General features: G+C 42.5%; 1 protein-coding gene across 1 annotated transcript in view; it reads left to right on the top strand.

The window, feature by feature from the left end:
- The window catches only part of grin2ab (glutamate receptor, ionotropic, N-methyl D-aspartate 2A, b), a 114,712-nt gene that overhangs the window by 7,835 nt on the left and 81,013 nt on the right, over positions 1-25,864 (top strand). Inside the window, exons 3-4 of the mRNA XM_086033418.1 lie at positions 17,463-17,687; positions 17,836-17,994. Coding sequence (XP_085889544.1) covers positions 17,463-17,687; positions 17,836-17,994 — 384 coding nt within the window. The remainder of the gene's footprint in view (positions 1-17,462; positions 17,688-17,835; positions 17,995-25,864) is intronic.

The raw sequence follows: 25,864 nt of genomic DNA, 5'->3' as shown, positions 1-25,864 counted from the left end.
TTTGCAACACTAATCCTAACGTGGAGCACTAACTTGGCATCCCTGCCCCTAGCTTGAAACCCTAACGCTAGTTTGAAACCATAACCCTGGCTTGAAACCTTAACCCACTGCCTTTAGCCCCGCTTGAAACGCCAATTTGAAACCATATCCCTCTTGTGCAACCATAACCCCGGCTTGAAACCCTACTATACAATCATAAGCCTGTCTTAAAATCCACCTTTTGAAACATGAACCGTGCCTTGAAACCCTAACGTGCAGCCTTAACTTTGACTTAGAGCCCTATTTGACAACATTTGAAAAAAAAAAAAACAGCCCTGTGTTAAAACCAAAATTGTGCGACCCTAACCCTGGCTGGAGGACCCTAATTTGCAACCCTAACCCTCTATTTCCATTTGATGACACGTCAGTCAACTTAATTCTTCACACACGAGAATGTTTTGCAGGCTATCTGTATTTCCGCGATGTCCTGCCGTATGAGGACATCGGTCAGAAGTGGCGTTAAGTGCCAGACAAGCTGCAGCTTTTCATCGGCCAATCAAATCGCCGGCTGCGCTTCGACACGGAAGGTAAATAAAAAAAGAAATCAAACGCTGTCCCGAGGGTGAAGTGGAGCCGTCTCAATTTGAACAATCTCTGGCGGCCGTGTCAACAAACGCGCTTGACAGTCTGTCCGGCGCTCAGCGGGGACGACGTCCGCTCCCCATTGGCTTGGAGCCGGTCACGTGACCGCCGCCGCCGCGGCCGCCGCCACCGCCGCCGCCGCAGGCTCTGGCTTCAACTTAAGGTCCTCTCCTGTCAGTGGCAGCTCGGGAAGAAGAACAAATACTTCATTACAGTACTTAAGTAGATTTTTCTATTACGGATATCTGTACTTCACTTGAGTATCTTGGGGAGTTTTAAGGTGGAAAAAAAACAGGAACACCAACGACATGGGGAAAAGTGAACAAATATGACGCGACAGATTTGGAGAAGCAAGATACTCCCAATACGAGGCCTTATTTTCGGGAATTGTTTGATGATAACTAGAGATAGACCAATATGCTTTTGTTAAAGGGCTGATTGCGATACCGATTATTAGTAGTCGAGGATGCGGATAACCGATATTTGGCGCCGATATTCATTTTCGGTAAAAAGGGAAATATTGGCATAAAAATCTAAAGAAAAATGTACACTTAACTTTGTCTTTAAGCATGTTTATCGAACAACGTTTCAAGTTTGCATAATGTTGTTTTTTTTTAATTATTATCATTAATGATTTGCCAATATACATCTTTGTCGTAAAATTCTACCAAAAAGTTCAGGGAGCACCCAGGGATGTCAGCATGTCTTAAAAAGGATAAATGAAAACTTCAACAATAGCTCCATGTAGTTTTCTACAGTAAATGAAAATTTCAAAATGACAGAAAAACTTTGTATCTTTGTTTTGATTTCCACAGTTTTAAATTGATTTCTTATCGGCCAGCAGAGTTTTAAAAAAGATGCCGTCAAAAAGTCAACTATCGGTGCCGATAATTGGCCCGGCCGATAATCGGTCTATCCCTAATGTTAACCATTCCAAGATTGATTTGTGCCAAATGTGTTTTCTCTTGAATTACAGAATTGTAATTAGTTCATGGTTGTGCATTTTCTGCACTGTCAATTTGAACTTTCGATTTTTGAAAGTTTTGGAATACAGGGACGGAAATTAAAAAAAAAATCTATCTTTAAAAAAAAAAGATCCGATGCATTGATTAAAAGTAATCGACACAATAATCGTTTATTAAAATAATAATTCGTTGCAGCCATAACAGACGGTAGGTAGCTAGCGATGGATGGATTGCAATCTACAATCTTATTTGCAAATTTTGGTCAAATCTACACGAGTACGTCGTTTTGACAGCATGTCCAACGTTTTTTTTTCTCCTTTTCTCCTCAGAATCTAAAAGAGGGAAGCTATTTTGGGGATTTTGTTTTCATAGGGTCAACTTCTCAAAATGTTTTTTTTTCTTGTATTGACAGTAAAAATGATTTTCTACTTTAACTCATTCACTGCCATTGACGAATTGACTTGTCTTTTCACAGTCCAGCCATTCAATCCCAGGAATTTATTTACATTTTTTTCCAATTTTTTCGAACGTTAGAGGGTCTGAAAATGTCTGGCAGTGAATGATTTAAGTACAGTACATTTCAGCGCGCTCTACTTTTTGGTGTACTTTTACTGAAAGACCAAGTAAATTGAGAGATGTACTTCTAAATATGTGATACATATTCGAAGAAAATTTCCGAAAACATGTGCCAAGACTGAGAACGAGGTAGCACTCACTCGTGGAGTCATAGCATGAAACAGTTTTTCACTGATTTAAAAAAAAAAAATAATAATAATAATTCTTTAATTCTTTTTCTGAGCGTGAGCAAAACAGAACCACGGGACACCCTTTGGAGTCTGACACGAGTCGCCCCTCCCTTGCTCTAAAAGAACCAAGCATTTTGTCTTCAAACAGAGTCCCAAAATTGTCCATGTGGCGTCTTCTAAATCGAGGTAGCGCTTGTTGTATTTGTACTCGCTTGCGCTTAAGTACAGAGGCCGAGTGCCGCCTTTCGCCACCTCTTGTCTGCTTTACAACTGCGCTCCCCGAACGCTATTAGCGGCTAGCAGATTTGTGGCCGCCTACAAGACGGATGATCGCGCGACCGCCGCTAATAATCCCCCACCACACCTCCACCTTGTTGTGTTGTTCAAATCACGACAACGGTAATCTCAAGTGGATAAATAACACGCATAAAACTCCACGGCACAATCGATAAAGACGTGCGCGCCTGTGCGCTAACGGACCTTTGACGGAGTGACTTACAGGTGAGTGGGAAGCGGCACAAACACAGGAGAGGATCGATAGCCGTTTAAAGAGAAGCTTCCAGGGCCGCGCAGCGTCTCGCAAGCGCGCCCGTGTCTTTCCTGATCATTTGCTTTCCATATTTAAAGATGTTTACAGGCGAGGGGAGGGGCGGGGCCTGGGGCGGGGAGCCTCAGCGGAATGAGAAGTGACAGCCCCGCTCGTGTTATACATGAAGTCGCTACCGGATACTGACAAGATCAACTGACGAGTTTTGCGCCAAGTGAGGTTTTCAAGGTGGGCTTTGGCTTCCATCTGATGTGTTCGAGAATGTTGCGGGGCGCCGGATGGTGGTCGTCCCCCACCACAAAGGTTGCGGGCTCGATCCTCAAGCCTCGTGACCATGTCCAAGTGCCATATACGTGCAGTGCATTTACCATGTATTTATTTCAAGGCCGGATTTGGGTTTGAAACAAGGATCGGGGTTGCTAAGTAGGGTTTCGAGACAGGATTAAAGTTTCATCCAGGATTTATGTTGAAAACAAGGGTTAGTTTGGTTTTCAAAGGGAGGTTTCAAGATTGGGTTCAGGCTTTCAAATGAGAGTTTCAAGTCCTGGTTAGGATTTCCAACAAGAGTAATGGCTCCCAATTAGGAGACAAGGATAGTGTTTCAATTTAGGGATTCAATATTAAGGTTAGGGTTCAGAGTCAAGGTGAGGGTTTAAATCCTTAGAGATTCAAACAGTTTTAGTGGTGTCCCCGCGCCATGTTCAGAATATTTGCAATTGGATTCCAATATTCCAGGATTTCAAATCCTGCAGGTCCCGGGTTTTGGATCACCTTCCCGCTTTCTGACCCAGGAATGAAGCGCCGTACCCGGGCACGGAGTCGCCGAGTATCGCCGGGTATTCCGAGTCGCTCTTGTGTCGACCTTCCCGACCTTTTCACGTGGAAGGATTGGGTTTGGAATATTGAAACGGGACCCCGAAGCATTCAAGCGGTGGCGCTGATCATTTCGGTACCTAAATCGGGTGGTCAGTTTGAGCTTAGGCAAAAAAAATTGGAATATATGGGTCGGAAAACACCCTTTAGGGTTAGGGTTTCAATTTAGGCATCCGAGCCTTGGCCCTGAACTGAATTTTTCATCTGAAGAGTCATTAGAGATGAAAAAACAAATATTGCGGCATCATCCATCATGCGAATCACCTCAGGTGTTCTCCTAACGGTGACAGGTTGCTGTGCTTCTGTCATACGCCACATCTGGTCAGTGAACATTTCAAGCCTCCAGCCAAATAATTCTTTTTTTTTTTTTTTAAAGCAGGCACATGTTGATCCAACTGCTAGCCTAGCATGTAGCATACAAATCATCAACCTTCTCCTTCGCCCGCGGCTAAAGTTGACAGCCAATGTGGATGAAAAATGAAGTCTAATCGGATTTCTGATGAGACACTGCTGGCTGCTTTCATCTGCTAAAGTGACGGCGGACGCCCATGAGGTCAAAGCACGCTCGTCCTACCCGCTGCATACAGCGCAGTGCGCTGCCTTGAGTTATCACAAGGGCCTGAGCTCTACCGCACTTGAAAAATCAACCCCCGAAGGCGCTTTTCCCGAGAAGCCGTATCAGAAAATGCAGAAAATGGCCGCCGTTTTGAGTTGAAGACGCCCAAAATTGGATGTCTCAATTTCTGGAAAAAAAAAAAAATCAAGCATGGGAAGCTAGTTTGAACAAGCAACATGACATTCGGTAGGAAAGTCTATCAAAAGTCTCAAAAAAGTCTCAGGAAGCCTCAACCAAAATTGGACTCGGTAGCATATCGGTATTTAAAGCGGAAGTCAAGCCAAACATATTTTTTCAAGAGTGTGTTCCCAGCAGGCCCACTCGTTGAAACACGGCATTCTGATGAATATTGCATTTGTGGAATAAGTGTTAATCCACCCGTTTTTAGCCATCTCTGGGGGCGGCCATTTTGTCACTTCTGTCGCCTGAAAATGACATCACAACTGCTCACAACGATCAATCCCGGCTCAGATTCAGAAAACAGGTCAGCCGCGATTGGTCGTTGTGAGCAGTTGCGATGTCATTTTCAGTCGACAAAAGTGCCAAAATGGCCGCCCCCGGAGATGGCTAAAAACGAGTGCATTTTGCTGCTTAACTTATATTCCACAAACGCAAAATGAATCAGAATGCCATGTTTAAACTAGTGGACCTGCTGGGAACATATTCTTTAAAAAAATACGGTTGGGTTGACTTCCGCTTGAAATCCTCAAAAACGTTGAAATGAGACCAACGTAAAAACACAACGAAAGCTGCTCAGGTCGAAATTAAATGAGCCGAAATAGTTGCAGTGACTAACGCAAATCTCCCAAACGTTACACAAGTTGAAATAAAAACGATCGTTGAGAAAAATGACCGCATTTTCCCAATCTTGCGTTCAAACCAGCACGTCATTGACACGCGCTAGTTGTGTCTGCTTTAGATTTTTTTTTTTTTTTTTTTTTTTTACGCTAATCTGATGTTCAACCTGCAACTTTTCTTTGTCTTTATCATGGCGGTCATATTTGAACCCGTCCTAGCCGACTGTGAATGTCTTTATTGCCCCCCCCCCCCCCCCCCCCCCCCCAGACCCCCTCTTGCAATATCGTCTTAGGCGCAGTGCGATGCTGCTCAAAGGCGACGCAGCCCATCAATCGTACGCGGCGGGCCCGTCGGCGCCGCCGTCTCCAAGGTCGCCGAGATCATCCGCTAAACAGTCAATAGACCTCCCAATCTGGCGCCGCACCATCCCTCCTTTTATTTTCAGACGCTTTCGTCTCATGCCGGCCCCTCGCTCACCTCGACCAAACGCCCTCGAAAAAAAAACGCGCGCGGGCACGCTGAAAGCCGCCGTGTCCTTTCTGGCCGCTTGTCCTTCTTCTTCATATTCATCAGCGATGAAATATGAATGAGGCGACGTGTTGGGCGGCCCAGGCCAGCCCCCAACTTGCGGCTTGCCCCGCAAAAAGGAAAGAACATCACATTGGCCGCAAAATGCCTCGACGCCGGCACGCCGTGCGTTGTGAAAGTTTGATGCTTTGCTCCGAAGGAGACTCAAGGGAGCGCACGCATCACATGTACAGTAAAGAGCGCTTTGGACTTTCTTTTTTCCTCCTCTCGTTTTGTATTTATTTCTTTAATTTTTGTATATGTAGGCCGGGCCTTTGCACTGTTTTCATTTCGATGACATTTACTGTCCACAGATTTATTAGTGGACACCATTGTGTCCTGTCAATTCAAAGTAGGCGTGTTTCAAAGCGTTCTACCCTCCTTTCCTTCCATACATCCCTCTTGCCTTCCTTCTTTCGTTCCTTTCTGTATCCTTCATCCTTTGCGTCCTCTCATCCTCCAATCCTTAAATGCAACCTTGCTCCCTCCCACCTTTCTTTCTTTCTTTCTTTCTTTTCTCCTTTCCATTAATGCATCCCTTTGCACTTCCTTCCTTCTTTACTGCCTACCTTCCTTCCTTCCTTCCTCCCTTCCTTCTGTCCTTCCTTTCTTTCATACCTCCATCTTTTCTTTCATTCCATCCTCCCCGCCATTCTCCCTCCCTTACCTTTTGTAGTCCTTCTTTCCTTGTTTCCTTCTCTCATTCGTTCTTCCTTCCATACTTCATTCAGCCTTCCTTCCTCTCCTCCCCTGCAACCTTACGAGTACGCCGTCCTCAATTCCTTGTTTTTTTTTCTCATAACACCGTGGCATCCTTCCTTTATGCAATGCTCCCTTCTTTTCATCACGTCATTTGTTCCTTCATCCTTCCTTCCCAACTTTCCATCCATCGTCCCTCCCTCTTCCTTCCTCGATCCTTCTCTCCTCCGTCCCTCCCCTCCTTTTTTCATTATTCCTTCACTCCTCTCTCCTTCCCCTCATCACTCCCGCCCATCCCTCCCTTCTTTCCTACCGCCATCCTTCCTTCCTTCCTTTCATACTGTCCTGCCTTCATTCCTTCCCGCCCTTCCTTCAAGGACTTCATTAAAAAGTGTCTTCCTGCTTCGGCATGTACTGCGAATCCCTGAGCATGCAGCAACCAGGCGTGCTTCGCAGTTGAGTGTCATTGTGGGTGTTGTCTAAATGGCACACAATGTCCTCCTAGTAAGTGAAGAGAAATGTGCTGGAAAATCCAAAGCACCTCTGTGGCCAAGCCTCGTTGTTGTTATTGTAGGGGTGCGCGTGTGTGTGTGCGTTGTTTGTGCGTGTGAAAAGAACACACTGCACTCGCACGTTCTTTTATCATGTAAAAATGTAGCAGTTGATGCGAGCAAATGCCGGCAAAACATTGTGACATGGCTTGTTTGCTGTCAGAAGAAATACAAGCTAATCTCAGAAGGGGGAAAGGCAAAACTTGTTTGGAATCGTGTCATTTTCATTTTCTGTAAACAAATCGGGGAAAAAAAAAAAATCTATTCAAATCCTTGGGATTTTTGCGAGAAAAAAAATTGGAGTTTTTTTTCAAGGACATATCACCTAGCCCAGACTTTGGTGGTGATGTGAGGCTGGAATTTCTTGCAAGTGCGCCTCATTTACCTTTTTTTTTTAATCCAAATAATAATGATTTTGAAGTAAAAAAAACAAACATTTGTAACATGTTTACTTTATAAAACCATAAAACAGATACAACTCCCCATTCCCATTTACACTCTTAAAATGGCTGGATGAATAATAATCCAAACTGGGTGAAATAGCTAACCCAGCGCTGGCTTCAAAAAGGACCAAGCTAATGCCGAGTTATTCAGACCCAGCACGCTGCACTCGAAAAACAGTTAATACCATTTTGGGTCAAAAATGGACCGATCCACAACTTGGGTCAACTTGAACCAAATTTCTTTAAAAAACGGGTCGTTTTGTACAAAACAATCCAAGAAAGTGGGTCAAATCGCCCCAATTTGTGTATCGGTCCATTTTTGACCCAAAATGGTGTTATTTTTAACCCAACTGTTTTTAGAGTGCATGGGTCCAACTTTTTGACGCAACAAGGGGTAAAAACGACCCATACTGATGAGTTAAAGCTACCACGAAATGAGCTACCAGGTTATCAGTATAGCTGTGGTTAAAAATAATGCTAGTTTATTAGCAACATTTTCAAAGGAGAAGAAGAAGCAACTTTGCCACAGCTTGTCACTCGCATGCTACGTTTTGCCCTTTCTGACACAACATCCTGGGAATCTGCTCATGGCACAAACGACGTTACCGTTCACCCTCACTTGGGTTTGAAAAACGTCATGTCCCAAGGTCGGCGGTCTTACCGCCTGAGCCATCCAGCCACCACCACCTTTCCTAAGAATGTTACATTCAGGTTTCTTCAACTTCAACACAAAATGCCCGTCCAAAATGGTGGCCGGCTTCTGCCCATCAGCCCAACTTTCAGTCCAATCTGCTGGGTCAAAATAATGAACCCAAGTAACGCTATCTACTCACAATCCACAGCTAACCAGCGAGTGGGTCAGAAAACAACCCAGCGGTTTTTAGCGTGAAACATTTTTGCCTATCAAACAAGCGGTAATGACGTTACTCAGCCCCCAGCACCAAACCCCCCCCCCCCCCCCCCCCCGCTTGAACATCACTTCCCGCTTTTATTGGGAACCATGTTGACGCTGCTCCTTCCGTCTTTGTCATTTTGACCGTGTGCGTCTGTGATGACTTTGATGATCCCGCTGCAACTGTTTTAGATGAGTTGCCGGCGGCGCTCGCGTGTCAAAAGTCCCTCATCAAATATTGAAGGCAAATGTGACATTTTTTTTTTTTTTTTTTCTTTCCCGGGCTCCTTGAAAAAGCTCGGCTAAAACCTTAAAGAAGGTGACACCTGCCATCGTCATCTTGGCTCGCCTGCTCGCCTTCAAACGTCTCAAAATGTAGGGAGCTATCGATTGAGATCCACTTTCACCTTTAACAATGTCATCTTTTTAAAAGCGGGCCACCGAGTCATTGTTTGCGAGAGCCGCACTTTTACAGTCCTTTGTTTCAGCGGCGCTGCTATTTTGACTCGTTAATGCGGCATCGGAACAAGACTACCGTAAAGCCCCAAAAGGTGCGTGGCAGCTGTAATTGCTCTAAAATGTCTGCAACAAAAAAACAACAACATACACACAGGTTGAATGATTACAAGACAACTGTAAAACCCCCAAAGTTGTGTAGGTTAAAATGGACTGCCGTAAAGCTCCCAAAAATTGGCACAAGTAAAAGAAAACAAAGCAAACGTATTTCCTCCAAAAGTTACGATTATTTCATTTCAAAAGGTTGAAATGAGCTGACTGTAAAAACCACGTGTAAATCCCCCAAAAATTACACAGTTTGAAATCAGATTACCGTAGATCTGCCAAAATTTACAGCGGAATATAAGCCTTTCTTAAAGCAGAAGTCAACACAAACAGTTTTTTTTTCAAGAATGTGTTCCCAGCAGGCCCACTCGTTGAAACACGGCATTCTGATCAATATTGCGCAATAAGTGTTAATCCAGCAGTTTTTAGCCATCTCTGGGGGCGGCCATTTTGTCTTCTGTCGACTGAAAATGACATCACAACTGCTCACAACGACCAATCAGGGCTCAGATTCAGAAAACAGGTCAGCTGTGATTGGTCGTTGTGAGCAGTTGCGATGTCATTTTCAGTCGACAGAAGTGCCAAAATGGCCGCCCCAGAGATGGCTAAAAACGAGTGCATTTTGCTGCTTAATTTATATTCCACAAACGCAAAATGAATCAGGATGCCGTGTTTCAACTAGTGGGCCTGCTGGGAACACATTCTTGAAAAAAAATACGGTTGGGTTGACTTCCGCTTGAAATCCTCCAAAAGGTTGAAATGAGACCAATGTAAAAACAAAACGAAGCTGCTCAGGTTTGAAATTAAATGAGCCTAAATAGTTGCATTGACTAACGTAAATCTCCCAAATGTTACACAAGTTGAAATAAAAACGATCGTTGAGAAAAATGACCACATTTTCCCCAAGCAGCCAGCACGTCATTGACACGTGCTAGTTGTGCGCGCAGCATACGCAGAAAGTCGGCAAAGTTGTTTTCGGACTTTTGCAACCTTTGCGGAGTTAATTGTGACGTGAACTTCCGACGCCAGCAGAGGGTGTCGGCTGATATCGCGCAACATGGAGGCCCCTTGAGATTGATGACTGTCGAATTGTTATTCCATTCCACAAACGCAACATTAAACAGATTAGCATGTTTTGGCCACTGCCGGCACATGCAATATATTCTTGCCCGCCACCCCCGAAACGTTCAGTTTGCAGACGTTTGGAAAGACGACTCTCCTGAGATTCGCCCAAGTCTCGCATGCTATCGATTTTTCCATCGGAAGCACTTTTGCGGCATTTCTCTCTCATCTCATTGAGATTCATGACCCGATTGCTCCAATATTTTGATTCAATTTAGCGCCGAAATGACAAACGACAGCGAAGCATCGTTGACCGATCCATGTCGGCCATTTTGTTTCATATATTATAGCGCAATCGTCACAAACAGTCTTCCCAAGAAATGTCCCCACTGTGGGATCAATAAAGGCATTCTTATCTTATCTTATCTTAAATGATTGTCATTTTCTCTTTGGAGGACTGATTGTGGTCTTTGTGCGTGTGAACCCGGGTAGCGTCTGAGATGCTTTTCAAAGGTCTCTTATGAGCTCATTCCGACCTCTCCACAAAAGTGCTGACATCCCCCAAATGACACCTCATCACCATCTCAAGGTGACCCGGCATCCTGACCGCATTACTAATTCCCCGCATGTGTGTGTGTGTGTGTGTCTATGTGTGTGCGCATTGCCTCACCGGATGAGATGATTAGCAACATTTGACAATATTTTTCCAACTCTCACGATACAGTGATACTGCAGGATTTAATAGGAGACAAAAAAAAAAACCAACATATCTAAATGTGATTACATGTCGACATTTGATTTGACTATAAAATGATGGCCCATTTTAAAAGTACTAATTAGGTGTCAATGTTTTCCGATTATTCAGCCGGGTACTAGTTTGTTCACAATCATCTTGTGCTAGTTGAAATGATGTGTATCAAAAGTACTAGTGGTATTGGTACTCGCTATCGGTTGAGGACTCGAGTGAATACTCGCACTGGTATCGGTCTGGAAAAAGTGGTATCGAGCGTCCCTACTGTAGTTTGTGAACAAAAGTATCCCGATACAGCTGATGATATTTCCAAATACGTCCAATTTCAATCACCATTTAGGAGACGTAAAGATGCAGCCTTCTTGTACATTAAGTACGCACTAAAATTGAATTCAGAAATGCACTTTTTTTTTCTATGACCACCAAAATATATCATTTTTATCTATACTTTAATCTGTTTTACAATAAACAATATCAGATTCATTCGACATAAATATTTTGGTCTCCTAGGTTGGGCTTATGCTAAGATCACGGCAAATGAACCATGAATTATTATGAAAGACAGTTTATTTACTTCAGTTCGAGTTTTTAGCCCACTTAACACCATGACTTCGGCAACATCAGAAAAATGAAAGAAAATATACATGCGGGTAAAAAACAAAACCGAGCGACCGACCGAAATGAATCCGAGTCCCCGCCTAATGTAGCCTTTGCGATTTGAAAAGTGCATTCGACACTGGAAAAAGTCATCTCGCGCATTTGTAATGGTTAAGCAGTGTTGCGTTGTGATGTCAACAACGCAAACATTATTTTGGAGTCTTACACAATGACTGGAATTGAGAATGATTTTTCCTTTGTTAAAAACGCAACAAGTTGTGAATTGTCTCCCCAAAAAGAGCTACTTACGTAATCTCAAGGAGTCATGTTAAATGCAGCCATTCGACATGAAAAAAACAAAAAAAAACATTTGTTGTATTTACTCAACTGCGAAGTGGGAGGGGCCACAGAATACCGCGGCTGTTGCATGATGGGATTGGTGTATTTCTTGCCTCATTCTGTCTTCATGCGCGCCGTGTTATACCTTTGTTTTTTCTCAGTACCCTATTTAGTACGTAACTATTTTAGTCCGGGTAGTCGTTCGGCCAGGAGCATTTTGTCCATTTCTGCGTATTTAAGGGTGATTTGTAACTTGTTTTTTGTGTATGAACTACTATTTAGCCAATCAAATGTCAATAGAAATGAGACAGTACTTGTAAAGATGTTTGTTAAAAAGTAAGTAGCAACTACTCATAAAAGTGTATTTTAAAACTCTAAGAAGTAACTAAACTCAAACACTGAAACAAAAACCCAAGTAGGATTTACTTGAAAATGTATATTTGACACATTTTAAGTGGTTTTAAGTAGTTCGTTTTCTGCTAATGTGCTTAAATGATGTCGTTTTGTTGGTTGCTTTTGCTGACTCTACTTTGCTTTTGAAATGTTGTTACCTGTCGCGTTAACAACAAAATGCTTGCAGGTGTTGCCTTTGCTTGTGTGAAGCACGTTGAGTTGCCTTGTGCATGAAATGTGCTGTATAAATAAAGTGCCTTGCCTTGCCTTTCACAAAGAATATGTTTTTTGTAACTACTTGCTAAATTGATGCAATTAGTTGCCTCCCACTTTTTTCTGCGTACTACGCTGCGATGTCGATTTGAATTCGATGAATTGCCAGCCCTAATATCGCCATCCAGCACAAACCTTTGCTGCGTCTTTGCTGCGCTTTGCATTAGCCGCTGGCCGCTGACTATTCAGGACAAGACCTCCAACTTTGCTCATGTCATCGACTTGTTGTTGTTGTTGTTGTTGTTGTTGTTCAGCAAACACATAACATAGCATGCGTGCTATTTACTGTATCAAACAACCGGCCCGGAAGTTTGTCCTGTCATCCGAGACGCGCCTCGCACGCAATCGGTGGAGTGCGCGCTCGCCTTCGACATGCAAATGCATTTAGCGGCAAAAAAAAAAAAAAAAAAAAAAAAAGAAAGAAAGAAAACGAGCCGACGCTGGCTGCCGAGATGACAAGATTGAGGATCGCGTTGAAGAGGCCCGGTCCACTGCGGGGGCCGCTTTTTTTTTTTTTTTATTTTATTTTTTTTTTTTTTTTGACAAAAGTGCAGCACTTGCCGTACAAGCCCGGGGAGTTGTGGCTTTGCGGCTTTTTATTTTTTTCTTTCTCTCAAGAAGATGGCTGTCTGGCTCTTATATGTTTAATGAATCCCACTGCTTTGGCTTTGTCACTAGGACTGCCTTCAATTAGCATTACAACAGGGAACTCGTGCCCAAAAAGGTTTCCTGATCTCTTTCTTCGGGCCTTGATGCCCCGCATGCATTTTAGCTAGCGTTTCACTTCCTGTTTACTGACAATTAGCCGCTAATTCCGATGCTCGTTTCATGCAGATTGTGAGCGCGGATATGCGCATAAATCTGATGAGTGTCGGCGTTTGGAATGAGGGGCAGCTCGGGGGGAGGGGTATTAACACATCAAATCAAATCAAAACATCGGATGATGTAGTTGTAATGTACTGTATATTTATGTACTATCTGTCTGTCTGTTTTTCGATCGATCTATCCATCTATCTATATATTATCTGCCAACGTTAAAGCATCAACTATGGAGATGAATTCAAATTTTATGCACTACAAAAAAAAATAACTCAGTTAACTCCGTTTTATTGACTTCCTGTAGCAGCTGACCTCTGCTCACTTTGCAGCCAAACTTAGAGGAGAGTCACTGTCGCAAAGACGGACTTATGAAGTTTGACTTTAAAAGTTACTCGACGGCTCATCGGAGAAATCCAAAAGAATGTGCGCACTTTGCAAAGCCAAATTCAAATACCATATTAGTTGTACGTCTTTGGTGTATCGTTCAACTGTTGTATTTTACGGGAAAAGAATCGTATTCAAGGACAAAGGAAGCTATTAGAACAGTCTTTGAATGGTATTAATATTTTTTTCCCCCACATTACTTCCAAGATTTTACTCAAGTAAATATCAGTTCCGAGCTTGGTAAAAAAAATTGTAGTAGAAAAATACGATTAATCGCGATTAACTATGGATTTGATTAATCATGGAGAATTTTGCGATCAATTATATATGTCTATATATATATATATATATATATATATATATATATATATATATATATATATATATATATATATATATATATATATATATATATACACACACACATATGAACATGAACATAATCTTGATCCTCTGGGCTGTAGCTGATGCTTACCTCAGTTCTGTTGTTCCCACATGGACATGAAAGGGTTCATTTGTCAGATTGCAAAAGTACTCAAATACAATGCCTCCCTCAAATAAACACCTACAAGAAAAAAAACAACAACTGGCGCTAAGTGTAATTGCGTCAGTTCATAGACTGTTTTGCACATTTGGACATTAGCGAGCGTTAGCTGTCTGTCGGATATTGCTCAATGAAAATGTTCAAATAAATGCCTCCCTTTCAATAGACTTCTCCTATATTCATTCTTTTTTTCCTGCAGTGGGAGCACCAGCCATGGGTGAATTTCAGCATGCAGTAGCAGCAGTGTCTTGAGTATGATGCACAAAGAAAGTTTTGAAAGGGCAAGACTCTCACTGAACATTTATATTTATTTATTTGTTTATTTTTTCAGGGCGGGGGCAACCACGCTCCCTATTTGGTATTCATGGCCAAATGAAAGCGCTCGAGTGGCCGCAAATGAAATAATGACATTTTGGACTCATACGTTGCAGCCGGCGCGCTAAGTTAAGGCTAACGCCGCTGAACCCAAAAATGCGCTCGTGCGCGGCGGGGGGAAAAATAAAGCCCGGGGTTTGGCTTACGCTGAGCAATCATGTCGTCTGATTTCTTCCCGCTTCAGCTGTTGCCGTTGCCGCTAATCTCGTCTCCCGTCTCCCGGCGTTTTTGACCAAGCGTCGTCCTCGCCAAATTTGGTCGGCCGCTAATTCAGCGCCGGGAGGCAACTTTGTACTCTTAAGACAAACGCATTTGAATGATCGCAAACACGCCGCAGCAGAGCATACGGCGGAAGGAATTCATTTCCATTACTCTGTGCGACTGAGTAGACCACTTGTATGAACCCATTTGAGACTCAATCAAGCCGGGGTTCGGGTTTCAAGAAGGAGTTAGGGTTTCAAAACATGTTTAGGCTATCAGAGTTGCTTTTCAAGACAGTCGGGAGGGATTCAATTCACGTCAAGAGTTTTACATTTGGGTTTCAAGACGGACGTAGCGTGTCAAAGTTAGGGTTTCAAAATAGACGTTCAAGACAGGATTAGGGTTTCGAAACAGGAATAGGGTTTCAAAGGAGCATTTCGAGTTTCAAGCCACACGTAAATAACAAAGTGAGGTGCACTCAAAATGTCAGGGCAACACATTGATACCATTTCAAATTGGGCAATTCAGCAAAATATCTGAAGTTCTGGTGTCGTGAAAATTGGCTCTACCGCATTTCACAACAAAGAAATAAGAATTTACTAGGGGTGTAACAAAAACCGGTTTGAACCGGAAAACCGTTTTTTGATTTAAAAGGTGCGAGCACATTAAATCGAACTGAATCATATCATAGTCATTGGATCATACGCTCACGAAGTGAGCCACATTGAATCGAATCGTAATCTCACCGAGTCGAACCGGACCAAATCGTTCCGCTTTCAAATTGAACCATCTTGGAATCGTTTCGCACCTAACATATCGAAAACCGCATCGAATCGTCTTTTGTGGAGAGATGCACACCTCTAGAATTTGCAGAACCCAACTTTAATTTTGAAGTAAAAACAACTCAGCAAATTGTTTTGAAAGCAAACAACTTGCTTGCTTTGATTTGCTCACTAACATTGACTAACATGAATGTAAAAATTTTTTCCGACTTAAATGACTGTTTTAGCCCCAAAAAATACAAGTTGTATTTTCAGTTTTTTTAAATGCAGGCTTAGGGTTTCAAGTTAGGCTCTCAAAACAGATTTGGGCTTTCAAGCCAGGGTATTGGCTTTCAAGTTTGGTCTTCCAAATTTTGGGTGTCAAAATAGGGTTTTCAGACAGACTTATGGTTTCCGGTTTATCAAAGTAGGGTTGGCAAGTCCTATTTCCATTAGCCGGGACCCTAACTCCAGGGGAAAAGCTCGCGCAATCTTGAGCCGCCGGCTGAAGTTGACGCTAATTATCCGAGACGCCAGCGTAGCGGTGTGTGCTTTTGCGACCGACGCTAAGTGGTGCGAAGTCCACGGGGCTCGTCTGCGGGCGGGCGGGCCGGGCGGGCCGGGCGGGCTGGGCGAGCATCCGTCAGGACCGGGTGCTTGACTCATTCGCTGGCCTGATTGTGAGATGACACGGATCACAAACGTGTGCGAAGCCGGCCGGAAAGACAGATTGCAACGATGGAACCAGACCACGAAGCTGTTGTTTGAGGTCGTTAGCAGGAAAAAAAAAAAAAAAAAAGAAGAAGCTCATAGGTTCACCATTTCCCCTCCAGGTTTTCTTCTCAGGCTTGTCCGGATGGCGGCGTTGTCGGAAATTGGCCGAGATGCAACGCGGCGTTCTCGCGGCGCTTTCATTAGCTCTCGTTGAGCCCACGGGCCTTTTCACGGCGCCTTTACGACTCCGCGCATCTGCCGCTCCAAACACGTTTTTGGGGCCGAGCGGAAACCGCGTCCAAGGGTTTGCGGCAAACGGGAAAGAGGAGGGCTTTTTCGCCCTCTCGGCCACAGGCGGATGTCGATGCCCACGCCAAATGTTTCCCGCCGCCGCAATGCAATCAACACAAAGTCCGGCTTTCAAGACGGGGTCAGGGCTTCAAATGAAGATGTCCATCAAATGAAGTTTTCAAGATGGGCTTAGTGTTTCAAATGAGGGTTTCAAGCTTAAGGTTAGGGTTTGGAATCAAGGTTTCAAGATGGGTTTGGATGAAGTGAAATGAAGTTTTGAAGCAGAGGTTAGGGTTTCAAAATTGGGGTTTCAAGCCGTGGTTTTTAAATGAGGTTTTCAAGCCCGGAAAAGCTGCCCGGATCTGATTATTGTATGATTCCTGAACTTCAGAGATGGTAAAGAAAACTGCCGAGAAAATTCAATCGACTGGTGTGAGTCTTTATTTTAGAGTGGATACCTTCTTGAAAGATCAAACCAACACGCATTGAGTAAGTAGTTGTTTTGTAAATTGCTAATTGGGCTTATGGACTCCAGACCTACAAAACATTCCAACAACATCCTCACTAAATACAAGGGAAGCAGTTCCGTCGGCGGCCATGTATGGACGGACATGAAGCGGCGGAGCTCGTCCCATTACTTTTGCCCCTTTCCAAAGTGCGATCACATGGGCAAAGTGTTGTCATTCCTACGCCATTCACCTGATTCGGATCTAAAAGTCCGATCTCGGTGTCTGCAGAGTTCCTTTTATTTTGGGTATTTTGTGTCGCTCAATCTTGACCATTAATGTCACTGGAGGGAGCCTCATCAGGTTGTTGAAATGCACCAGAGGCAGCCATTTTGCTTTCACACAATAGCCGACTGGTCGATAAATGGCGCGTTTTCCGAGTGACGTATGGATGAAAATCGGCCACCAGCATTTGCGCTGTCGATAAGGATTGCCTTTACTATGAATGCGTAAAAATCCAGCGACATTTCAGTGTATTATTATTATTATTTAAAATGTCTTATGTCGTTCTTGATCCAATGAAATGAACCCAATGACCCATATGCTTTGGTGTTGTGTTCTTTGCGTGTTCAGGGTACGATGTCTGCGGTGTTGTGGGCGCTGTTCCTCCTCTCGCACTGGGCGTCGCCGGCCGCGTCCCAGAAGCCTCCGGGGCTCAGCGTGGGCGTGGTGATGGGCCAGACCCGACTGGTCCCGGACCAGGAGCTGCGTCCGCCGCGCAGCCCCGACGACGCCCTGGACGTATCGGTGGTGCCCTTAAGGATCAACCAGACCGACCCCAAGTCTGTCATCACGCAGGTGAGAGGGACTTTGCACAGAGTACACAGCAGAAAAATGAGTTTACCCCCCCAAAACAAAGACTGCCTGTACTTTCACGTTTAAGTTTGATTCAAGGGGTGAAACAATTTCAACGGGGTTCACCGTAATGGACATTCTGTTTTTGAAGGTATGCGAGATGCTATCACGCTCTCGCCTCCACGGCATCGTGTTCGCCGACGGCACCGACCAGGAGGCCATCGCTCAGATTCTCGACTTCCTGTCCGTCCAGACCCAACTTCCTGTGTTGGGCGTGCACGGGGGCTCCTCCATGATCATGGCCGACAAGGTGAGTGAGCGGCACGGCTGCTTGATGAGTGTGAAGGAACTTCGTTGAAGGGCGGCTGTTAAATGGAGTGTGGCACTAAGAAAGGTTAGCGCTTAAATCTGGAAAAGGGCGAGGCTGTATTTGAAAATTACACCGTCTGCTCAATGGAATACGTGCAAAATGAGCCTCAGGGGTCAGAAATGGGGCTTTAAAGTTGGGATTCAACCTTAGGTTAGGTTTCAAAGTGGAGTTTCAAGCCAGGGTTAAGGTTTGAAATTTGCGTTAACATTTCAAGTTAGGGTTTCGGACAAGGTTTTGAAGACAGGGTTGGGCTTTCTCTCCAAAACAAGTTCATTTTCGTGGACCCTTGGAAATCACCAAAATGAGCCCAACATTCTGCTTTGAAGCAAAATGACAGATTTTCTGTCTCTTTCAGGCATGCCTTTTTCATTTTTCTTTCTCTTTTTTTGTGGGTCTACTCATGACAGACACGCTTACCAAAATTCATATCCCTAAGTGAAACTGCCTTCGGGACTGAATTCTTGGCAAAAACAAAAAGGCAGACTTGTATATATTTTGGGTTTAGTTATGATAAACATGCACGCCAAATTTGATTTTGCTAAGTCCAACTGCCTTCAGGGATTCAGCCCTGAATCTTTTGAAGATTCTGGACAACAAAACCAAGCCAGAAAGTTTGTTGCAAGTCAAAATGAATTACATCCTTTTGGGCATGCCGTTTTGGGATATTTTGTGGGCCTTATTATGCCCCCCAAATTCCTTGTGGCCAAATTAAACTGGCTTAACGGGTTTTGGATTATCAAAACATTTTGAGGTGCTCCGAAGTCGAATTGTTTTGACGCTTTGAAACAAAACGGCCAACTTCCTGTCTGTTTTCGGCATAGCTTTTCACACTTTTTTGTGGGTCTTCTAATGCTAGACATGCATATCAAATTTCAAGTTTCGAAGTTATACTGTCTTGGGAGGCAGAATTTTCCCCAAAATTCAGAGAGGTCCAGTTCTGCGGTGCTTCACAACAAAACGGCTGACTTCTTGGTCGTCGCTTTTTGAGACTTTTTTTTTTTTGTGGGTCTACTCCTGATAGACATGTCTTTGTCTGTCTTCGGGGGCTGAATTTCCTTCTTTCGAAAAGGTCACTTTTGATTGAGTTAAAAACGTGCATAAAAGGCCAAAACCCAACAAAATGTTTTTTCTTTTTTTTTTTTTTTTTTAACCAACATGAACTTGGCCTTTTAAATTGCATCCTTCTTAAGATCAGCGATAGGACGTCGAGGGAGTGTGCTGCCACAGGTTGGCCATGTGAAGGTCAGCGGCTTTTAAACACTCCGTCGGGTAAATAATGACGGGGAAAATGAATAAATTGCGCAATGCGCAGAGGCCGACGTGCCATTTAACGAGCTATTGAACACCTCCGATATCTTTCTCCAAACCTGTAACGAAACAGCAGGGATTGGCCGCCCACCAGACGGGCAGTAAATCACTGCGGGAGTATTGCAGGCTCAATGAGCTTCAACTGGATGTCGATGGCGGACCGCAAGAGATAATGTTCCTTGTCACGGCGCTCGAAGGCTAATTAGCGCCGCGCTGTTTACCTTTCACCAAAAAAAAAAAAAAAAAAAGAAAAAAACCCTGCATTGTTTTTCTTGAAAACAAACGTCTGGTATAGTAATTTCTTTGCTGTAATCTCTCTGTGGGCAACAAATGCTCTTTTACTTGCACTTCAGTGGAATACGCATCGCATACGGCGATTGACGCTATTGACAATCAGGGTGAATGACGTCACTGAAAGCTGTCAAAATTAAAACATTACCTATGGAGATTAATTTAAATTTCATAACGCACTAAAAAAAAAAGAACTCAGTTAACTCCGTTTTATTGACTTCCTGTAGCAGCTGACCCCTGCTCACTCTGCAGCCAAACTTGGCGGAGAGTCACTGTCGCAAAGACGGACTTTTACGTAGTTTTACTGAAAAAAAGGCTCATTGTAGAAATCCAAAATAATTTGCACACTTTGCACAGCCAAATTCAAATACCATATTATGTTGTACGTCTGTGGTGTATCGTTCAACTGTTGTATTTTACAGTCATTTTACAATGTATTTTACAATCGTATTCAAGGATCAAAGAAAGCCATTAGACCAGTCTTTGAATCGAAATATACTTTTATTTTTTGTCCAAATTAATTCCAAGATTTTACTCAAGTAAATAACGGTTCCAAGCTTCGTGAAAATATGATTAATCGCGACTAATTATGGAAAATGTTGCGATTAATTAGTATAAAATTTGTTATCGTTTGACAGCATATATGTATAGATATGTATATGCATACGGTATATATATATATATTCATAAAAATGATCGTCCTCCGAGCCCTTCCGTCCTCGTCCTTTTAAAGCGGTTCCGTCCTTACCCACCCGCCCCAAAAAAATAAAAGCATCCGTCCATGACGCCGCGGGAGGGACGCTAACGGCAGAGGTTTGTTTAAAGCTCATTAGCTGGCTAATTTACTATTCAAATCCGCTTAGCACTTAGACAATAAGCAATAAAGCCTGTAATACTTCAAATGTTTCAATCGCTCCTATAATCTGCCAGGCAGAAACCAAAGCAACCCCCCAGTGGACTCGCGATCAGGTCACATGAAACCAAACCAAACCAAAAAAAAAACAAAAACAATATTATACTTTATTGCTGCGCGCCGCAGATGACGTCGGAACGGAGCAAAGTGAATAGACGGGAAGCGTCGTGCTCGAGCGTTCAGTCAAGTTGTGGATAGAGAAGCAGAAGGCCGCAGATGCTGCCAAGAACATGCAGACAGCAGGGAAAAGGAAAAAAAAAAAACATAGAAGAAGAGAACTTGGTGGTAAAATAATGGATGTATGCTCTGTAGTGTAGGTGCGTGTGGGCGGTGCAAGTGCCAAACGCTTTTGGTGTTAGGAAAATGGAAATGTGCTTCTAAAATGTAAACTCGACTGCCGGTTCAAGTCAAAGTGCCACTTGTCATTTTGGATCACAAGTAGAAAGAGGACGGCAACAAGGTCAAGAAAAATCCTGCAGAGTTGCACAAAACCTTGAGCTGCGAAAATGAGCATTTTGTAACAGTTGCTGTGCATTCAATATTAGATTTTGATTTTATTTGCAAAGAAATATGTATTTGAACATTTGTAAAAGCTGTCAATTTTGGGGGATTTATAAGATCATTTGTTTTCAAACTTTTTTTTCAAAATCCAAATTCATGGCCCTCCTTATTTTTACTCGATCAATGCCAGATTTTTGTTTTCGCAAGAAAGAGTTTTTTTTTACGTTGGAAATATAAAATTGAAAAATGTTTCGCAATACTTTTTGTGCAATCAATGTCTGACTTTGATGGTTATTGTTGTAAAGTGCTTTTTTTTTCCAGTTAAAAATTTCAAATTTGGTGTCATTTTAAAAATGCCCATTTAATTTCAGAAAGCTGTAATTCTTTTTTCTGATAGATTTTTGTTTTTAAAAATGAGAATTTTTTGGGTCAGAATTATGTTTTGTTATGCTATACATATGTGTATGTATACATATATAGTTGTGGGATTATCTGTTTCTGCATTCAATTGTGGACTTTTTGAGTAATAATAACAACAATGATAATAATACTTTTAAAGGAATACGCATTTTTGGCTATTTTTCAAATTTTGCGGCAATTTTTTAGTTTTTTTTGCATTCAATGTTGGACTATTCTTTAACAGTTGAAAACAGCCGTAAGGTTATTTTTAGGACATTTTAAAAATGAACATTTTGTAGCAATATTTATTTTGTGCATTCAGTATCAATCACTATTTGTTGTTGTGTCATTTTTTAAAAAATTTACTCTTCATACGTACTTCGGTAGAGTTAAAGAAAAACAAATAAGATGACAACCGCTTTTCTGCCTGCTCGTCATTTCGTGTAAGGCTAATTTGTGTGAATTGGGTCTGCTGTTGTCACGGAATGAACATGGAGAAAGGCCACGGGAGACGGCGAGATTAGTCGGGAATGTTGTACTTCCATTACATGCGGGGGTCGCTTTGGGAAATAAGGAGAATGTTTCGCCGCGCTCTTCTGCCGCTGCCGGTGGGGGGGTTGCGGGTCACACGGCGTGTCGCACCAGCGCGCGACGACGTGGAAATGGAAGGTTGTGAATTAAACATGCCCGTCGTTTCTGCCGTGTCGTGGGACGCCGATGCCGCCCGCCCACCCCCCATCTGACCCACCAACCCCCTCGCCATCCGGCGCATCTTTGAGAATGTTTACGGGGGGAGGAGGGGCACCACGTACGTGTGCCCTGCCTGGGATGTCCCACATCGGTAGGGGCCATTTGCAGTGGCTTTTAATATTTAACACTTGCTCTGAAGAAGACGTGACACCGTACCTCGCGTATCCGGACGCTCGCTCTCGAGGATTACCGAGTCTTGCTTTTGGCCCTGCTCCACACCAGCATTGTGGAACGGCAAACCCTTCACCTGTAGATTTTAGTGAGGCGTCCGTGTTGACAATGCCAACACGTGATCGTCCATTGGTGTCTTTAAGCTATAACCGTCATTTCAGATTCCTAAAGTCGACAAGTCGATTCAATATCTACTGTACCTAAACAAAAATTGAACATAAGACAGTAGACAATGGAACATAACATCATTTCAAAACAATAATACAATAATAAAGATAAAAAGAAATTCGAAACCAAAACAAGGACAGAGTCTCATCAAAATTAATCGAATCGTCCACTAATCGACTATCAAATTAATCGAAAACAATTCTAGAAATTGAGTAACCGTTTAGGGCCCTTGTTTATTGAGTTCAGCCTCTCATGTTTAATCAAAATAAGACATTTGCAAACATTTGCTTTTACTTTGGGAAACAATGACCGAGCTAGTAATTGAATCAGCTTCAAAAAGTTTGGTGAGTACAACATCAGTCTCTCTCTTGTGTGATATTGCTTGATTGTTGTTTGATTGTTTTATTTTTTTCCATCACTAAACAATACAGAATAAACAACAATAATTGGTTAATAAAATCTAATCAGCACAAATAAGGTTTTTCATAACACTTGAATGCAAAATACAATTTTATCTGATGAATCGATGGAATAACCGACAGACTAATCGATTCTAATAGTATTGAGTGTAGACAGCCCTGATGTTGTGTTGAAAACCAAGAAATAAAAAAAATGGGTTTCAGGCGGGTTTTTAAAAAAAAAAATGCAGCACAAAGTAAGGGCCCTTTCTACTGTAATGTGCTGTGGGAGGTCATGCCGTAGTTTGGAAGCAGACACTGAAAAATCCCTTCTGAGCTTCCTTCCGCTTTACTGGCAGCGGCTCAAAAGACCAAGATATCGCTTGTGCTCTCACCAGGACAAAGTCGCACCGAGTCGAGACGTGGCGAAAAGACATCGCTTTATGTCCCTGTCGACGCCGTCTTGAGTCTTGTTTTAACCCAACTCATTTCATTTGTTCTTTTGTTTTCTCCATGTTTTTGGTGTCATGAGCTGTGATGCTCCAGTGACTCAACAAGCTCACCTGAGCAAAAATAGCCACGGGCAGAGATGCGAAAATGTGAATGTCAAACGCGCGGGCGGGTGGTCGGACGCTGATGCTTCGGAAAATCGTCTATTTGCCAGAGAAGCTCCCCCTTTTCTCTCCATTTGTTGCTTTTCATGAGCACGGAACACTTTTTTCATCTTCCACTTTGGGAAGTGACGGCCGCGTCAGCACTCTTCTAGGAAAAAGCTGAATCTCAGCACGAAGGAGCTGGAAGGCCACAATGTGCAATTAAAAAAAAAAAAAAGACTTGGTCGGGATTGAACCGGAGTTGAACTGGAGGAGAGTTCTGTTTTCAGCTTTCAATTTTGTTGGAATTTTTTTCGTCTCGTACAGATTTAAAAAACAATTTTTGGTAACATTTTGTCTGTGTGAAATTACAATTTTGTGTGTATAATTATAACGTTGTTGTTATAAAATTCAAATTTTTCGCAAATTATATTCTCATTTAATAATATTTTACAAATATGTACCTCATAATTTTGTAACTTTCTTCATTACGATATTGCAATTTTATTTTCATGCAACAATATTTCCCCCGTCATGTTATCACTTAATTCCCGTGATATTACTACTTCTTTCTTAAACAATTGGGATTTTTTTTTCTCAAAATATTATGATTTTTTTTTTCCTGTAATATTTCAAATGTAATAAAAGCAAAAATAATTTCCCCTCAATTTTTACAACACACTGTATTGTGAATTTACTGTTATTTTTTTCCTCTTAATTTTGTGACTTTATTCCTGAAGTAATACCACTTTACTATTGGATTTGAATTTTGAATACCCCACATTACATTATCCCTGTAATATAAAACAGTCATAGAAAATACATTTTTAAAAACAATTAAATTAACATTTTGGGGTGAAAATTGCCATATTCTTGGAATATTACAATGTTATGATTTAAAAAAAAATCAAATCTCATAACATTATGATGTTAGTCTTGTAAAATTAGGCCTTGAATATTCGTTTCAGATTCTACATACCTTTAATGTAACATCAGTTTGTCATTTTAAATGTATGCGCATCTAACGTTCCATATTTACTGCACATCATATTTAAGCTATAGGCTTGTGTCAAAGCATGTGGTGTAAATCCCGCCGTGATGCGAACGTCTCTTAGGAGTTCAAATCTTCGATCTGAAGACACTGATGTAAAGTCTACAAGAGTTTTTATCGGTTGTGTATCCAGAAGACAGCTCAGCAAATATGGAAAAAGGACTTTGATTGAATCCCTTTGTCGCCTCACCGGAGGGCCTTGTACCAAAATGGAGTTGGACAGCGGGGAGATAATGAAACACCCCGTCAAGAATAATAGAGGGAATAATAGAGATCCTGTACAAATCAAAGCCCGTCTGGTCGGACACTAAGGGAAAAAAAAAATGCTTCAAGCTTTGGCCGAGCAGATTTCAAAGGATTGCGTTTTATTCTGCTTCTTCCTCTGATCTTTCCATCGGGGTTGTCCAAAGTCCAACCTGGGGGCCATTTGCCCGCTGCATGTTTTGCATTGGCCCGCTGCATTATCTAAAAATAGAATTATACATGCAAAACACATCAAAAAGTTACAAGTCTCGCTAATGGAAATCACATCACGGGTGGCTCGCTGGAGGCTAGCGCTGGAAGCTAACACATCAGTCTACTCAGTGCATCATCCTTGCCTAGCATATAGCATGAACTAGCACGCTAGTTCTACTTCGATCCGTTATGGCAACTGCTGTAATATACGTGGTGGCTAGTAAACTAGCCGGTAGCTAACATAACATATTTAATTTACTGAGCGCACGTATCTCACACAAAACCTCCAACTAGCATGTAGCATGAGCAAGCAAGCCAGTACAGGCTACATCGGTACCTCAAAAGTTCTGCCATGATCCAGCCTGTGAATTTTGCTCCTAAATTTGACAAGCACGGGACAGGTGGCTTGCTGGGGCCTAGGACGAGAAGCTAACTGGGTAAAGGCGTAGACTGATTGTCTACGCCTTTACCCAGTGTACCTTCCCACACAGTACCTCTAGCTAGCACACAGCATGAACTGGCGCTTATTCTTGTCACAAACAGATGAACTCATCCGAATCACAATCACTTATTCACAAAAAAATGAGGACTACCAAAAATAAACAGCACACAATGGCCGATCTTTAAATACAATAATGCACTAATTGAGATAATGTTACCAGTTTATCTCAAGTAGCGTCTCGCTTCAGTGAAGTTAATTTCAAAAGGCAAAATATTGTCATTGAGCCGGTGGACATTTGAAAAAGCTCACTGGGAGAATTGTAATGACTTGTGAATTCATTTGTCATTGTTTGTTGAAATTAAATCTTTA

Source organism: Filicampus tigris, chromosome 6, assembly GCF_054856515.1.
Source record: "Filicampus tigris isolate MCC_2025a chromosome 6, RoL_Ftig_1.0, whole genome shotgun sequence".
Classification (NCBI taxonomy): Eukaryota; Metazoa; Chordata; class Actinopteri; order Syngnathiformes; family Syngnathidae; genus Filicampus; species Filicampus tigris.
The sequence above is the reverse complement of the archived record's forward strand: the minus strand, read 5'-3'. Positions and strand labels throughout refer to the sequence as shown.